General features: G+C 37.5%; 1 protein-coding gene across 9 annotated transcripts in view; it reads left to right on the top strand.

Annotated features, from left to right (window-relative positions):
- Positions 1–18498, top strand: part of anks1aa (ankyrin repeat and sterile alpha motif domain containing 1Aa) — a 75193-nt gene that overhangs the window by 50173 nt on the left and 6522 nt on the right. For all 9 annotated transcript variants that reach the window (XM_030138557.1, XM_030138558.1, XM_030138560.1 and 6 more), the window contains 8 exons: positions 9385–9483; positions 9742–9888; positions 11346–11453; positions 11723–11893; positions 12071–12208; positions 12603–12674; positions 12794–12880; positions 13403–13540. In XM_030138557.1, coding sequence (XP_029994417.1) covers positions 9385–9483; positions 9742–9888; positions 11346–11453; positions 11723–11893; positions 12071–12208; positions 12603–12674; positions 12794–12880; positions 13403–13540 — 960 coding nt within the window. The remainder of the gene's footprint in view (positions 1–9384; positions 9484–9741; positions 9889–11345; positions 11454–11722; positions 11894–12070; positions 12209–12602; positions 12675–12793; positions 12881–13402; positions 13541–18498) is intronic.

The raw sequence follows: 18498 nt of genomic DNA on the forward strand, positions 1-18498 counted from the left end.
GCTGGCAATTTTTCTATTTTAAACGCGGCTTACAGACCACCTGGCTTCCTGAAATTGCAAGAGGATTTAGAAAAAAAAAAAAAAAAAAAAGCTGCAACCTTTTAAAAAGCATGTCCTTCCCATGCTGAATGTTCACCTTTCAGTAATCACAGTTTGGTGTCATTGAAATAAATGAACACCCGCTGAGTCACCTTGTCTTTGCTTAATTTGTGTCATTATCTTTAATGTGTATTAGATTAGGCAGAGCAGACACAAATCATAGCCTATTATGCTTTGCTCGTCAGCTTTTGTCACCGTTTTTTGACAGACTTTATTACAGGGTTCCTACGGGGTCTTAAAAAGTCTTAAAAGTCTGGAATTTCCAAATCTGCATCTAATACCTTTAAAAAAAAAAACTCTTTAAAAGGTATTACACTTCATATGGTAGGTCTTAAGATATGTTGCCATAAACTTGTTCACTGTATTGTGCTTAAATGTTTCTGGGAAATGTCCAAGATGCAAAGAAAATAACGTTAGCCTTCTCAATTTCACCTGTTCCAACAATTAATATTGAAATTAGTCACAAATTTTTGTCAGTATGGCCATGAAATAGGCTGTGAAATAGGCATTAAATTTTGTTCTAAGTAGTCTTAAAAAAGTCTTAAAAAGTCTTAAATTTAACTAGTAGAATCCTGTAGGAACCCTGTATTAGTATTACTTACCTTGAGCTGCAGATTGCCACAAGCAGGTGAGAACAAATGAAACCTTGCAATTAACACTTTGATGTCCTTTAGGGATCCAACTCTGAACTGCTTTATTTAGCATTTACAGTTTCCGCTGATCATTTTCCCTGTAAGATTGTCTGTGCTTGATGCAACATCATGTAATGTTTTGTTTTGAGATAAAACTAAATATACTGTATATATTTGACAAACATGAGCAAGTTACTGTTAAACTTGTTTGCTCCTTCAGGCTAGTCATGGTACAGTCAAGGAAAAAATTATTAGACCACCCCCTGTTTTCTTCAATTTCTTATTCACTTTAAGGCCTGATACAAATAAAGGTACATTTGTTTGGACAAATATAATGATAACAACAAAAATAGCTCATATGAGTTTAATTTCAGAGCTGATATCTATCCATTTTCAAAGTTTTCTTGATAATAACCAAAATCACTTCAGTTCTTACGTCAATATCTATGGCATTGTACTGCCAAAAACAGTGCTTTTAAGCATTCCATATTGTCTTTTCTGTCTGTTTGAGTCACATGATACACACAAGAGTTAGTACTTGATTGCATAACCATTGTTTTTGATGACTTTTGATGTTCTAATAATTTATTTTGTGACAGTAGATTAGGTTACTGTTGAATGACAAATTTAATATTAGATGATTAAATGTTTAATTCAACATATTTCCATAATATTTTGGAAACATACCATATAAGCCACAATCCTATACTTAGACCTGAGCTTGGATTTATACACTATTACACTTGAAGTTGGAATAGTTTTGTTTTTAGACACACTCCTCTTTTCATTCCTATTTACACACATCACCTTTGACCGGGTATAAGTCCCAGTTACACTTTATCAAGAATAAATCACACTGTTACAACCATTTCATGAGAAGAGGTAAAAATCTATTATTCCAACTTTGTGGGCAACAGTGTACATCACTGAGGAAGTGTCCAGGACTTTTTCTCTTCTATATGATGGTTACTATTGATAACCAAGACATCAGCACAGTTATTTGGAAGTAGAGAAGTTCATATCTGTCTCATAAAATGGAAAAAGTCAGTGTGCCCCCCCCCCATTCACTTCTAATCTCCTTTGGTCTCCCCATGGATGTGAAAATCATTGACATACAGTAGCATGTAGCCCACTTGCAGTGAGCTCACTAATTAAACAGTGTTTACTCAGCCAGTCGGACCACTGTGATCTTTGTGTACCCTGCAGGCATGGACTAGAAGTGGATCAATAGCAGCAGTGATTGTTTTGTGTTCAAGCACCGTAGCACAGACAAGCCTCTTCTGAAACCAATTAGATGCTTTTTATCGACTCGTGGAGCAAATGTCCTGATGAAACAAGCGCTGTGCACCGCCATGCTGTTCCCCAGTCATCGTTGGTACTGACAAGTAACGCCTGTTGAGACAAAACGGCTCCTCTTCTTCTGAGCAGAGCTTGTGGTGCTGAGATTGTCTGCTGTGATGGGGTCAGATGACAGAGCTTCGAGTTGGTTTGTACTAGGGGCATCCGTGTCATCAATATGTTTTCATAGGAGCATGTATTTTACTTCAGATTTGATTGCAAAGCACTTTGTAAAATGTTTCTGCAAAAGTGCTAAAAAAATAAGTTTTATTTTTATTCATTTATTTATTTGTTACATCTCTGTTTTGAAGCCTGCCGTCATTCAGGTCGAGGATGACACATTTATTACTCTGACCCCTGAAGGGCAGGCAAGGGGTATTGTTTTTGGTTTGGTTTGTTTCTTAATTTCTTTATTTGTTTGTTAACATTCTAGCAGCAAAACTATTAGTTGAATTCGTACCAAATTTGGTTTATAGATTGCCAGTGACCCAGAATAAATGTCATTACATTTTAGGAAAAATATGTCAAAGTTACATTTTTTTATGAATTTTTACAATCCCCCCCCCCCATTTAATTATAATGGGCAAAAATTCAAATCTCTGTAGCAGCAAAACTATTAGTTCAAGTATTTTCATTTTGTCTTCTTACCTTAATGATACAGGGGTTATTTTCTTTTGTTCAGACAAAGTAATAGTAGAGTGATGTTCTCATACCTGACATGTTTTGGCTGTCGCTGCAGCCTTCTTCAGAGGCGTCTCCGGATATCACTCTACTACTACTTTGTCTGAACAAAAGAAAATAACCCCTCTATCAGCAAAACTATAGGCTGAATTCGTACCAAATTGGGTTTATAGATTGCCAGTGACCCAGAATAGATGTGATTACATATCGGGGAAAGTAGATCAAAGTTAAACATTTTTATGAATTTTTTACATCTTTTTTTTCTTCCATTTACCTTTTATTGGTGAGATGTCACGTCTATAAAAACTTCAATTTTGTTTCAATTTACTTCAAATTTGGCACATATATAGAGGCAATGGATATGCTGACATCAGCACACATATAGACATGATGACATCAGCTGGATCCATGCAAAAATACACTACAATATGTGCGAGGGGTGGGGTTTGTTATGCCTGGCACCATTTGTTTCATTCATGTTTCAATAGAGCTGGTTTGTACCATATATGAAGTTGGTCCATATGTAAGAACTTGTTTTAAATCTAGTGCTATTCAGGTAAAGAGAGCTTTTTTGTATAGTCTCAGTATCTTTTCATATTAAGTCTCACTTTTTTTGTTTTCATTCATTAAATAATGCAAAGTGGTTATATTAGAAAGAGTCAATGCCACCAAAGCCTGCAGACAAATTCAGTAATGGCTTCATGCATTAGAAGCACAAGGATTGGGAATGGATTAATTGATTTTTCTGTTGTGGTAATGGTGGTGACATACTGCTGTGAATGTATCCATTTGGAAAAAACATTTGAGAAGGGATTAGACTGACTACATTTACAATTTGAAACCTTTTTTTATTGTCTTTGTGCAGTTTGTCGCCTCAGGACTTTTCACCGCAGCCTGTGTGGTAATACAACTGCCTTTTTAGGAGGACAAATAATGACTTTTCGTGCTGCTGGTTAACCGTCCTTCAGATGGTCGAAATGACTGATCCGTGCCCCCAAACTCCCGGCCTGAATTCAGAGTGGTTTTAAACCGGAGGGACCCCTGAGGCTATTCTCTGGATAGGGCTGAGGAGAGAGCAGCATTTTAATGAGAGGAGAAGGGAAAGCAGAGATGGATGAGCTGCACCAGCCCAGACACAAACCAGATACCTTACACTCCTCTGGATGTACTATGTACATTTTACACACATAATGCTGATGTCAGCTCTCTCTAAACCTGTGTCTTCTCTCTTCGACCTGCTGGGGCTGTGCCGGAGAAAAAGCGAAACCGCATTAGTCAGAAATTTCCCCACAGAGTTGTCATCACACTGTCTCTGAAGTGGCAGTGTTTGTGTTCTCGGATGCTCAGAGAATGGGGATGAAGGCTTATAAAGATGTACAATGGGGAAATGTTATATTTGTATTGGGGGACATGAAAGGTTTATTGACTGAGATGCCTTTCACAGACTGGATGATCTGTTTCAAGCACCTCTTACCTCATGAGGATGCAAATATCCAGATATATCCACCAGTAGAGGTTGTTAATAGTTGTTTATGTATGGTTAGGTAGGCATTTTTGTTTTGTTTTGTTTTTTTTATGGTAGGTTTTAAATATGTTGTACAGACTGGATGGCACTTTCAATTTCCTTTTACGTGTTACAATGACAATTACAGATTCTATTCTATTCTATTCTATTCTATTCTATTCTATTCTATTCTATTCTATGCTGTTCTATGCTGTTCTCTTCTAATATTTGGAACAACCCTTTAATGTATGGTGTTATTGAAGCTTCAGTTAAAACTAATATTTGCAATATTTACTTCAACTCTGTATATATATGTATATGTACTGTATATACATATAAAATTTAAGTTTTTCATTTGGGAAGATACTTTACAACAGAGTAAAACAAAACAAAAAAACCCCAACTAAACACATTTGTATATCATGTCTGAAAAATCAACAGTGGTAAAGCATTAAATTTAACATAAACACATTCCATATAAGTTCTCTGTTTAGTCTGTTTACTTCTCTTAGAATAAGTTTTCCCTTTTTTGTGATATTTTGCTAAATAACATACATTAGAACAAAAGGATGTCACATTTTTCCGCTTATTTTCACTATTCTTATGTCAAAATCCTCACAAGTTTCAACTCCATTACATTCAGCCAGTACAAATATAACTTGTCACATCCAGTTAAGTTAAAACTGGCCTCAATATGGTGATATACACAATCTATTTTGACCGCATTTCCATAAATGTATCCTGCTTTACTTTTAATGAAAAGGACCGTTTCTCCAGTACATAGATTTCATAAATTGCTTTTAATCAGTCTTCAAGTTGTGGTGCATCTGGTTGTAGCCACTTCCTTGTCAGAGCTTTTTTCCCTCCAATAAGTAGTACTCTCATTAAATATTTGTATCCTTTAGTTTGAATATTCCCCATATACATCGTCAAAGCATCAAATGGGATTGTGGTCCTAAATATAGATTCTAAACAATTGTGAATGTTCCTCCAGAATGACTTGAGTTCTGGACATACCTAAAATAGATGGTAGTGATTAGCTACAGACGATCCACAGAACCTCCAACAGTTAGTTCCTACCCTTTGATCAGGAGTAATAAAAAACCTTAGGATATTTTTCCACCCAAATTCCCTTACCCCTAAATATTAAGTGCAATGTGCTGCACAACAGGCAACATCCGCTGAAAACATAGGTGTGCTAAACCACATCCACTTAACTGTAAAAAGTGGATAATGCAGCCCAGGAAATAGGAACAAAGAGTGCAGAGTCAGTGTGTTAGAGCTGTATATCCCCCTACAGAGCCATTTATCAGTGCGATCTCTTTTGGGACAGTAATGCAATGATCCATGCACTGTGAAAGCGCTATTATAGATTCAGCTTCCCGAATAGTTTCAATCCTCAGCTGGAGAGACAGTGTTGCTTCTCAGAGATAATGGACTCTGAGTTGTCAGTTTAGTGTGACGCTTTGAGGAGCCAAAAGGGATGAGTAGTGACGTTTTGGGCCTAAAAATGAGCTTTGGATTCATGCATTACCATAGTTACAGCCAGTTTGTTTATTCTCTCTTCCTTTGTGCTTTGTCTCTCAACATTCTGAGACAAGCCGATGAAAATAAAGACTCAAAATAAATTCTGCATAATGAACAGTGTTGTATAGTAACGCAGTAATATTTCACTACTGTACTCAAATATGTTTTGGGAGAATTTGTATGTTACTGAGTATTTTTTATTCTGTTTACTTTTACTGCACTACATTTCGTAACTCCATTCTGATACATTTTTAATGGACAGTATCATTACTAAAAAATAAATTAAAGGAAATTTGGTGTTTTCACTGCTGTGATTAATGGTGACTGTAACAAAGTCAGGAAGCTGATTTGTCATTGGGCCTAATCGCATAATGCAAATGTGCAAATGACGGTGCACACTCAACCTGTCAGCAGTCTGTCAAAGTGAGCCGCAGCATAATAGTCAACATTCTGATTGCCTTTGGCTGTTATTAACATTTACTTGTACTTTTGCCTTCATTACTTGAATACATTTTAACTGTAGATTACTTGATATATTTAAGTACAGTAAATACTAAATTCTTAGACTTTAACTTGAGTAGCATTTCAGTCAGTGAATTGAACTTCTACTAAAGTAATTTTTTGTTAGGGTATGTAGCACCACATTATGTAATAATGATGCATTATGTAGTAATGTAATAATTTTTCACCTTATTATGTAATAACACCGCATTTCGTCATAAAATTCTAGAATGCATTTTGTAATAACTTATTACTAATTAGTGCACCAGTAATTTTCTTGTCAATAATCCTTAATTAATGCAGCTTTTGTGTCTCTTGCAAGCATATTCTCCATTATAATGAATACAGTTACATTGGATTTTGCTTTGACCACTAAAACATTGTACTAGTTTTTTGAAAGGAATTCAAGCTAAGCTAGAATGCTTTATGTTGTTTTGCTGGTATGGTTTTTCCAATTAAGGCATCAATTTAAATGGTTTTTCAATGGTTTATTAGATAATGCACCAAATTTTTACATTTCCTTTATAAAAAAAAAAAGTGCTACACATGCATTTTGTAATAACTATTGCAATATGTAATAAGTTATTACAAAATCCGGCAAAGTTTATTACAAATTGAGTTCAAGAATTTTATTACAAAATGCGGCATGTTATTATAAAATGCGGCGTTATTACATAATGAGGTGAAAAATTATTATATTATTATATATTGCACTGTTACTACATAATGCGGCACTACAGGGTACCTGTACTCTGGGGTGCTGTGAAAGTGGGGGGTAAACATAACAAATTCATGGGGCCCAGCATTCCCAGGGGGGCCCATAAAGCAGTGGAGGTGGCCCAGTGGATACAGGTTAAAAGTTATGAAGATTTCGTGTAAGCTTCGACGTACAACAGAGGCATAGAATCTGGGAGTCGGATGTCCAAAGTGTCTTGAGTTGTTAAGTTTCACTTTCGGTTTATGGCAGTTATGGTAGTTATGACAGTTACAGAACGCACCCTTGCGTATATTCCCCCCTGCTCCAACAGATGCTTTCTTGTGATATGGGCCTACAATGTTTACCTCTCAAGGGACCCACAGTTGCTAGCAGCGCCCCAGCCTGTACTTCTACTCAAGTGAGACTTTCCCGTACTGCATATAAGACTGATAATGAATGAGGTGTACAGTACAGAGGATGGGACTGTAGAAAAAATGTAATTAATGTTGTGATTCCACATGGGATATTGAAGAAATTACTCTGCAGTTTTTCCTTCCACTCCCAGTTCCTTGTGTCTGCTCTGTCCTCTCCACCCAGTGTTTGCATTTACAGCATCTCCATGAAAAACAGGTTTGTCCTACAGACAGCTGCTCTCTTCCCAGTTCCAGCTGTGTGTGTTTATACTACATACTGGATGCGTGGCGGGCTGAACGCCATTGAATTAACTTGACGTTCATATTGAAGAGTCAGCCCTGAGCCGCCACAATTTGTTCCTGAGACAGCAGCTCTCTTTGGTGCTTTCACAGATGAGATTTAGTTGCTGACCCTCCCATCAGAAGTACCACAGCATGCATTTGTGGCTCATAGCTTTACGGCCGACTGGGATTGACTTGAAGCTCCAGTTACTCCGGTAATAATGCTGTGCAGTAACTGATTATGTTGAATGTCTGATTGTCAGATTGCAAATAAAGCAATTGGGCTCGTGTTGTGCGGAAATGGACACTTTCCTTTTATATGTCCAGGTGTTTAGTTATTTTCCTCCATTTCAGCCATCGGTAACAGTCGACTAATAATGCAATAGTATTCCAGCCCTCCCTCTCATATCGCTGACCACCCGGCAGGTTAGACATTGATTTATTGCTCCACTTTCTCCACTATCCATTCCCTGCCGCACAGTCTCAAAGGTGATACTTCACGTAACCAAACACCAGTCTGACCATCGTCTACACTCTGCCCTGTCAATCCCTTCCTCCACACACTTACGTCTCAGTGAAGGAGTTATTGACATTGTCACTCTGGGTCTCAGGGAGGAATTTGAAGATGTCTCTCAGTAGTAATCAACCTTTTTTTTTTTTTTTTTTGCAATCGTAGCATTATTCTCGATCAATACTAACCCTGTAGCATTTACTCCTCTCCTGAAGGATTTGTCTTAACAAAATTTAACCTGGGAGCTTAACTTCAGTATTTCCTAAGAGGATTTGACTGTCTATATCCTTTATATCGAGATTTATTCCTGTATTTGTACACTTACCATAGAGTGTTTTACCATTCACATTATATTCTTTTCATGATTTATTGTATATTTGTACAATACTGTGCAAAAGGCTTGGTCAGCACTTATTTTTGTTGTTTTTGCAGGGTTGAAATGAGCATACATACTTATTTCTCAATTAATTTTTTTATCTAATGCAATGAGAAAATACAGGAAATATGTGCACTGTCTTAAAAGACACACAAAACAACTGAACTAAATGGGTTTGTAAGATTAACCTTGTAAGACCCAGCTATGGATTTTCTGTCCACATTTGTGGACAAGAGTTTCACAACTTTATTAAAAAAAAAAAAAAAAAAGAAAGAAAATAACTGTCCACCACATAGGACATTCCATAAAAATTTTAAAAACTGCATCTGAAAAACTGTTGCATCATGATGTTTCCAATATAGGCACTTATGTAATAAAAACAAAAAAGCTTGTACTTTGCTGACATTTCCTGGGTCTTAGGAGGTTAAAGGCACTATTTAATATGACTCCTGACCCCATGACAAGAAGCAGTGCAAACAGTTAGACACATCTGACATGTGTTGAGTGAAATCTGGAATAAAACATCAGAAAATTAATGAAATGAATCTCATATTATCTGAACAAAAGGGTTAAAGACATCAGTGTTAAAGGAGGTCACACTAAATACTACCACTTTGGCTTTTACTGCTGTTTAAATCTATATATCCAGATAGAATCTTAATACAGAAACTCAGAAATGCATTTGTGTGGACATTATAACTTTACTAAACCACAACTGTATACCATGTGTTCATGCAGACAATTTAATAAACCCCATGTAATATACTGTATTTATATACAAACACTTTAATACAGACCCTGTTTTCTGTGTTTTGTGCCACAGGGGAGCAATGTCATGGAGGACCAGGACCTGAGAGAGATTGGAATCACTGATCCAAGTCACAGAAAGAAAATCTTGCATGCAGCACGCTCATTACCCAAGGTAACAGATAATTAATTTCTCGCTCTTTGCTAATATGAACACAGCAAGACTCAATTCAGTGTTATTCTTCAGTATCAAGTAGTTTCTACACGTACTTCTACACAGTGCTAATCTTCACTTATCACCTTGGATACCTGGTAAGTCTAAAAAGTAATATGTTACCTCTTCTGAGCTAAATGGAATTTTTGTTGTCAAGGTTAGTCAGGCAGGAAATCAGGTTTAAGGCTTTATAGAGTGATTTAGTCTTCACTCCTGCAGGTGAAGGCTCTTGGTTGTGACGGCAGCAGCTCCCTCTCCTCCTGGTTGGAGAACCTAGGCCTGCATGAGTACTTGCCTAACTTCCTGACCAGCGGCTACCGCACTCTGGACTGCGTCAAAAACCTTTGGGAGCTGGAGATCGTCAATGTGAGTCACAGTGACGTGCACAGACTATGAGGAGTATCAGAGGGTGAAATTAGTTTTCAGAATGTGGGAGAGAAAAGTCAGGATAAGGGGACAAGTCTGACAGTCGGCTCCAGCTGCATGTTGGGGAACCTAAAATGTCAAACTCTGAAGGTGAACAGATGATTGTCACTGAGAATTGAATAAGGTTTAAAGTGCTGCTGTTTATTTAAGGTTGCATTGTCATATCACAGACCTTCTTTGTTAGAGATAGAGATGGTTAACCCTTTTAAGACATTAAAAGCTATTATTACAGGCTGCCTAGGTGTCTTCATGTTTTCTTTCCAACAAAAACATCAGAGAATGTATTTTTGCCAAGTCTTTTGGACCTTTGTTTTCAGGAAGAACTTAACTTTCAATATCTGGCCATTAATTATCATTATTATAAATAATAAATGCAGAAAACAGTGTGTTTTAGTAAAAAAGAAAAAAACAGACTTGAAGTTTTTAGCGTATTTATTATCAAAAATAACTGTAAATGTCCATAATGTAACTTGTAGAGATTGCAGAAATAAACTTAGAACTATTTTACATCTGCTCAAACATGCTTTTTGGTCTTAAACATTCAGTATCCATGTTATGGCGTCTTATTTTTTGTTATTTCCAGGCGTTTTTTAACCCTGTGTTGAAGTCTCTGAAACAGTTCCTTTCTACTTGTAATAGCTGCTGTAAAGTGTTTTATAGTGTTGAAAAGCTCAGGATCTCAGCCTTCCGATGCTATTTGAATTGGTGGATAATGCAAACGGTTCAGGAGTTACAGTAATTTGAATGCTGTGAAGTGAAAAGTGCAGCGCCGGAGAGATTGCCGTTGTTAAAGGGTTAAATAAACAATCTCCTTGTGTGCTCTCTGAATATTATTATTTGTTTGGCTACTAAGATACATTTATGGTTCTGCCACAAACCGGCTGTCAGTGTGGTAAGATCATTCACAGGTTACAAAGACATACAGTCCCTGAAAAAATTATTAGACCACCCCTTGTTTTCTTCAGTTTCTTGTTCATTTTACTGCCTGGTACAACTAAAGGTACATTTGTTTGGACAAATATAATGATAACAACAAAAATTGCTCATAAGAGTTTAATTTCAGAGCTAATATCCAGCCATTTTCCATGGTTTTCTTGATAATAACCAAAATCACTTAAGTTCTTACATCAATATCTATGGCATTGTACTGATAAAAACAGTGCTTTTAGACATTCCATGTTTTCTTTTCTGTCTGCTTTAGTCACATGATACACACAGGAGTTAGTACTTGATTGCATAACCATTGTTTTGATGACTTTTGATGGTCTAATAATTTTTTCCGTGGCTGCATTTGTTAAAACTATTCTAAGTTTGTGCTTCTTGTATAGATTAAAGATTAGATCAGTGTTATGCTTCCATTTCTCTTTATCCTCACCTGATATTTTATTTCTTTGTAGGTGTTAAAGATTACGCTGCTCGGTCACAGGAAACGAATCATTGCCTCCTTAGCCGAGAGGCCATATGAGGAGCCACCAGTCAAGCCTCCACGTTTGTCTCAGATCAGGGTGAGGACATAGAAACTTTGCATTCGTCTCCTCTTCATTTTGTATCAAATGTTGTGCCCTGAGAGTAACTAAGTGAGTTTAATGCTTTTCCTTCCCTCAAGCTTGGCTCTTAAAGTTTTTATTGAATTCCACTTCTTTGCCCACAAAAGTAGTTTGTAGTACTTTGTATCCAAACATCGCAAAGCTTGCTACTGAGAGAGTGAAATGCCAAACTCCAGCACTCGTTGTTCTGTTCATTAACTAATATGCATCCGGTGCCATCTCTTCAGTGCCAAGACCTGCCTGGATCCCAGTCCTCATCTCCACTAAGTCAGATGGAATCGTACACAGGACGCTCCATGGACCCTCTGCTGCCAACAGGAGAGCCAGGAAGGAAAAAAGTGCCAGAAACAGACTATGACATCACTCAGAGATATCGCAGTGAACGACACAGATCGCAAGTATGTGGTTTATCTGCGTCTCTTCCTACTGCATCATGTCCTGTTTTTGTGCTGATGTGATAATAGCCAGCGCATCCTGATCATCTTTCCTAAGATAAAACTTTGTGTTTTCCAGACACAGTAGGATAGATCATTCTGTTTATAGCTATATTTAAAAGACTTCCCTTGCTTTGACAGGAACGGCATGAAGAACGGTATCGCGAGCCCCGTCTGACCCTGCGACCACCGAGTCTGGCAGCGCCGTACGCTCCGGTCCAGAACTGGCATCACCAGCCTGAGAAACTTATCTTTGAATCCTGCGCCTACGAAGCCAGTGTAAGCTTTGTTTTACTAGAGAACGATGTTTCCAGTGACGATGAATGGCAATGCAAATGTAGTTTATTTTTTAGGGCCAGTACAATTAATACAGTTATAAGCATTAAATCTCATGTCCTCTAACTCTAGTTAAGCATTAGTCAAGTAGTTACAGTCAAAATATACAGTTTTAATTCATTAAAACTAACGCTACGGACATAAAATATATTGAAATACATGCAGAAGGCCTTGCTTTTAATTTAGAAGCATTTCTATCTGTAATCCTTAATGGAGTAATGAAGATCTACAGTAGGGCTTTATACAGTTTCCATTCACCATGCTTCTACTTCCTTTGCTCCTATCTTTATACAATACACAAGATCCTCAACTCATCAGCCTTCCTGTTCTTTTGTAGTACCTTGGCTCGATGCTTATTAAGGATCTACGAGGTACCGAGTCTACCCAGGATGCCTGTGCCAAAATGCGGGTATGCAGCTATTCTATCTCCCCAGTCTCAGGAGGACAAACAAAGGATGTTATTTATCTAAGTGAATAATTCTGGCTTAATGTTTTTTTTTCTCGCTGCGTTGTTCCTTTATCTTCCAGAGGTCAACAGAACAAATGAGGAAAGTCCCAACCATCGTCCTCTCAATCACATACAAGGGCGTGAAATTCATTGATGCAGCCAATAAGGTTTGAGACTGTGTGCACTTATTCTCCTCTGCTTCATGTGAAAGTTTGTTTATCAGTCCCTCATGTCTGAGGATGCAAATAATGTACATTTGTTCGGATGGTGTTTTGAAATGATATGTATGAGAGCAAGAGACACATCTCTGATTGTAAATGTCATACTTTCAAGTGTATGTCAGACTTGGTTTATGTTTATATGCACAGAGAGGAAGTCTGCCCATATTGACATTTATTTGACATTATTAAAAAAACACTTTGAAAGGTTGCAGTTGAAGTCGGATCTGCTATTACTTTTTACAGCAGCACTTTCCTGTTATGGCTGTGAAATCCAGTTTTATGTCTGTAGTTCTTTTTTTTACTTGCTGTCTCAGTTCATTTTCATATTTCAAGGTTTTCACAGCACTTTATTACTTAAAGCATTTCCGTGCAATGTAACTTTCTGTTTCATAGAAGCTTATAAGTGATATACAGACAGGTTATAGTTATTATTATAGTTGAATAATGCATGTTTGTCTCTCTGTTTAGAACATCATTGCAGAGCATGAGATCCGTAATATTTCATGTGCAGCCCAGGACCCAGAGGACTTGTGCACGTTTGCCTACATCACTAAGGACCTGCAGACCAGCCACCACTACTGCCATGTGTTCAGCACAGTAGATGTGGTAAGAACAAATCTACTATCTGAAATAATACTAGTTTTAGTGTCATATGCTCTTAAAGCACAGGTGTCAAACATGCGGCCCGGGGGCCAAATCCGGTCCCCCAGTGGGTCGAATCTGGTCCTTGGGATGAATTTGTGAAATGCAAAAATTCCACTAAGATATTAACAATCCTTTTAGTTCAGGTTCCACATTCAGACCAATTCAATATAAAGTGGGCAGGATTCAGTAAAATACTATCATAATAACCAAGAAATAATGACAACTCCAAATTTTTCTCTTGATAAATATAAATATTTTCATGTATTTTCACTAAAACAAAGTATAATTTTGCAAAAAATGTGAATAACCTGAACAAATAAGAACTACCTGAAATGTCTTAAGAGAAGTAAGTACAATTTTAATAATATTCTGCCTGTTATTAAATGTTTTGTGTATTTGTAAATCCACTGTTGATCTGTAAATTATAATGTACATGTGTAAATGATAAACTGAGGCATAATATTGTTAAAATTACACTTATTTTTTCAGTTCATGTTATTCACATCTTTTGAAAGGATAGTTTGTAGATGTGAACCTTTTCATTATGTAAATTTACTTTTTTCGCTCTAAAATAGAGAAAAGTTTTGGAGTTGACATTATTTCTATATTATTGTGTTATTATTTTACTGGTTCGGCCCACTTCAGATGAAATTTAGCTGAATGTGGCCCCTGAACGAAAATAAGTTTGACACCCCTGTCTTAAAGGATAATTCTGTTGCGTTAACACAACCAGGGTTCCCATGTGTCCTGAAAAACCTGGAAAACCAGGAAAATGATTGACCAACTTTTCATTCATGGAAAATGAGAAAAAAAAGTTCAAATGTCCTAGAAACGGTTAAGGTATCCTGGAAAGTTATTCATCCTCCCCCTGCCTTGTGACCTTACATGCCTATAGTGAGATGAAACTAAGGAAATTGTTTTTCAGTGATTTATTGAAAATATACAAATATTTTTAGAGGAAGTGCAGGACAGACTAGAAGCACTCGGAGAGCGCAGACCTCCGCCAAGGCTGATCAGTGGCCCCCCCCCCGTGGGCCCCCCCCACCCCCGATCACCACCAAAATTTAATCATTTCTTCCTTATCCCACTTCCAACAAACCCTGAAAATTTCACCCAAATCTGTCCATAACTTTTTGAGTTATATTGCACACTAACGATCAGTGCCCCCCCCCATGGGCCCCCCCACCCCCGATCACCACCAAAATTTAATCATTTCTTCCTTATCCCATTTCCAACAAACCCTGAAAATTTCATCCAAATCTGTCCATAACTTTTTGAGTTATGTTGCACACTAACGATCAGTGCCCCCCCCCCGTGGGCCCCCCCCACCCCCGATCACCACCAAAATTTAATCATTTCTTCCTTATCCCATTTCCAACAAACCCTGAAAATTTCATCCAAATCTGTCCATAACTTTTTGAGTTATGTTGCACACTAACGGACAGACAAACAAACAAACAGACAGACAAACAAACAAACAAACCCTGGCAAAAACATAACCTCCTTGGCGGAGGTAAAAATAAGAGAGAAGAGAAAGTTGAGTAGGGAATTGTCCAGCTGAACACTGTAACTTCAGTTTGTCAGGCTAATGAAGTGCTACGCTGTAATCTGTGGGTGTGTTTGCATTATTCTATGATACGTTTGTCATAATTACTTTTCATAGATAAATTATAGCCATAGACTGCACCTCAAATATCTGAGTAATAAACAGAGAAACAATCTGGGTAAATGCAAGTTACAGCTGTAGAAAAGAACACTTCCAAAGATTGAGGAGGACAGGGGATTGGATTAGTGTATGATGTGATCACTTGTCTGTAGCGGCTGAAAGTGTCCTGGAAAATAATTTCAGGGAAAAAGTGGGAACTCTGACAACAGTTAACACTTAAAGACCTAGAAGTGTTTTTGTGGTGACTTCCAACTTTCCTCTATATTTAACCTTTCCTAAATGATTCATCATTATTTATTATAATATTATTCTCTGCATTCTGCATTTTTTACATATTTTGTTATATTTAATTTACTGACCATGAGGTATTCTCAAAGTTCACTGTAAATTCAAAGGTTATTATATCAGTACAGAGAAAACTGTTGAAAAATTGACTTTTTCTGCATAATATATGATTAACTGAACATAAATACAAGTGACTACCACCATTCATTTTTCAAACTACGTAGCTTTACTAAGGAGCCTCTGAACATCCAAACAAGACACATCTGATGCTCCAGAAAAGCTGAGAAAGTGCATTTTACATGACTTATTTAAATATATTGAAAGAATTAATGGTTTAAAATCAGTAGATGCTTCGGGTTGGCATTGGCGGATCATGATCTGTTCTCTTTTGTAGTCTTGGTCACTACTAATACTTACATGCAGTTATGCTGTATTCCAGAGTGCTGGGAGGTAGAATATATCCCACTTGGAGTTAACTACATCCCACCTCAAAGTATTCTAGGTGAACATAAACAACAAACATGGAGACCGCACATCTAAGCTCCTATTTGATTTGATACTGAAGAGGCATTTTAACTGTCGACAGTACAGTGTTCTCATATACGCAAACGAGATGGAAGAAGCGAAATGACGGATGAACCAATTATACATTGTGAAGTTTTTTTTTTTCATTGCGAACTTGTACACTGTGCACCGCCATAGTTAAGTTGATGTCACGTTGTAGTTCGCGGTGAGGTCCGGGTGCTTCTATCTCAGGGGTCAGCAACCCTGATCCTCGAGAGCCACTATCCTGCATGTTTTAGATGTTTCCCTCTTCCAGTCCACCTGATGGTCATTATCAGGCTTCTGCAGAGCTTGATAATAGGCTTATCATTTGAATCAGGTGTTGGAAGAGGGATACATCTAAAACATGCAGGATAGTGGCTCTCGAGGACCAGGATTGCTGACCCCTGTTCTATCTGGCCTCACTTTGCAACAAGGAACCCCAGCTTGGACAGGCGTTCCAATGCATTTTACCGTGTTGGATGTCGGAAACTTCCCATCTCCCAGTACTCTGGAATGCAGCATTAGACTGTCAGACTCACTTCCAAATAGACCTGTTTACAACTCGTTTGATCACCCATCTGCTTGTTGTACAGTTCATTTAACACAGGGGTGTCCAAATCAAGATTCTAATAGTTTTGGATTTTTCATTCTAGTTTAGTTTTATTTAGTTTTGACTATTTTTTCTCTAATTCAGTTAGTTTTAGTTCGTTTTTAGAGCAGGTTTGATAGTGTTTATTAGTTTTAATTTTTTCCTAAATGCTTAGTTTTATTTTAGTTCTAGAATTAATTTTAGTTGTCGTATCGTTTCTCTTCTTCTTCGTCGTATTCTCCCAACTTTAGTCCTTATGTTTCCAGGTAGAGTAGGGACCAGAAGACGACTGTAAATCACAAGTGACGGACCGTCAAGTGTCGTATGGTGACAGCAGATAAAATTGCTTGAGGGAAATAAATCGATTTCACATCAATTCGACATTGACAAAGAAGAAAACGAAGGGAATTTTATCCATAATTTTTATCCGTTTCAGTTAGTTTAGTAAACGCACAATACAGTTTCAGTTAATTATCGTTTTTTTATTTTAATTATAGTTTTTATTTATTTCAGTTAACGAAAACGTTTTTTCAATTCTAGTTTTCGTCATTTCGTTAGTTTTCGTTAACAATAATAACCATGGTCCAAATCTGGTCCTCGAGGGCCGGTGTCCTGCATGTTTTAAAAACTTCCCTCTTCCAACACACCTGGCAGCCATTACATTGTTATCAGGCTTCTGCAGAGGTTAATGATCATTAATTGAACCAGGTGTGCTGGAGGAGGGAAATATCTAAAACATGCAGGATACCGGCCCTCAAGGACTGGATTTTAACCCAAATGTGGTAAATATATTTAAGGAAAAAAAAAAAAAACCCTACCTTTGCTCTGCCAACATTTCCTTGTAGATTTCAGTTCATGCAACACTGGACAAATCTTTGAGTTTGTGTACTTTTGGCTGTAACGCTGAAGCGATTTGACAGGCTGCCATCTCTAGACTGCCATATCTCCTCAAAGTGTCACGCTTCAGCCGCTGGTGATTGCCTCCTCGTAGACGGTCCACTCTGGCCATGATAACTAACCCTCCATTACCTCCTTTCAGGTCTGATCATTATCCTGCTAATCTTCCTCATAAAGCAGCCAAGGTCTTTTTAGGCTGCAGTCTGAAACATTTATTAAAGGTCCATTTCCAGAGTGTTACTGTGATTCCCTGAGCTCCCTCATGTCCTCTGAGGGGTCAGAACAAGGTGCTGCCATTTGATAACCATCAAACGCCACATTAGATGTGATTGGCTGCTTGAAATTCTGTTGACTATACGCCTGCCGTCAGCCTCTGTCCTCACTTCACCACACACAGAGGTGATCGCTGTGTAGCTCTAAGGGAAGGTGTAGATCAGGGTGTAAAACAGGTGATGTATTTGGCTTGGTGGAGGTATTTGATAAGATGATGAAATGATTTGAGAGCTCCGTACTTTCTGAAGTGACAAGTAGAAGACTCATGCTTTCTTCTCTCCATATGAATATTTTTCGAAGTTTTCCCCATGGTATGTAGCTCTCAGCTTTTGTTCTAGATTGGAAGTTATCTGGTAATAACAAGAGAAGACAGCAGCGGCAGCTTTAGTACTAAACAATAGTGAATATATCCAATTCAGACAGTGAGAAAAGAAACTTTCAGCTGCACAATACACCCGAGACGGTTCACACTTCTTGTAGTTATGCAGTATTTTTTATTTATTTATTTTTTTAAAGAAGTTGTAGGCAAAACTAAACTTAGTTCTTTCATATTTTGCTGTCTCACTGCCCAGTTTTGCTTTCTGCCCTGAAAACAAATCTGGGCTCATTTTACAGTGAGGCAGCTGTATGACTGTTGATATGAGATTTTAGATGCACCTCAAA

Source organism: Sphaeramia orbicularis, chromosome 7 (assembly GCF_902148855.1).
Source record: "Sphaeramia orbicularis chromosome 7, fSphaOr1.1, whole genome shotgun sequence".
Classification (NCBI taxonomy): Eukaryota; Metazoa; Chordata; class Actinopteri; order Kurtiformes; family Apogonidae; genus Sphaeramia; species Sphaeramia orbicularis.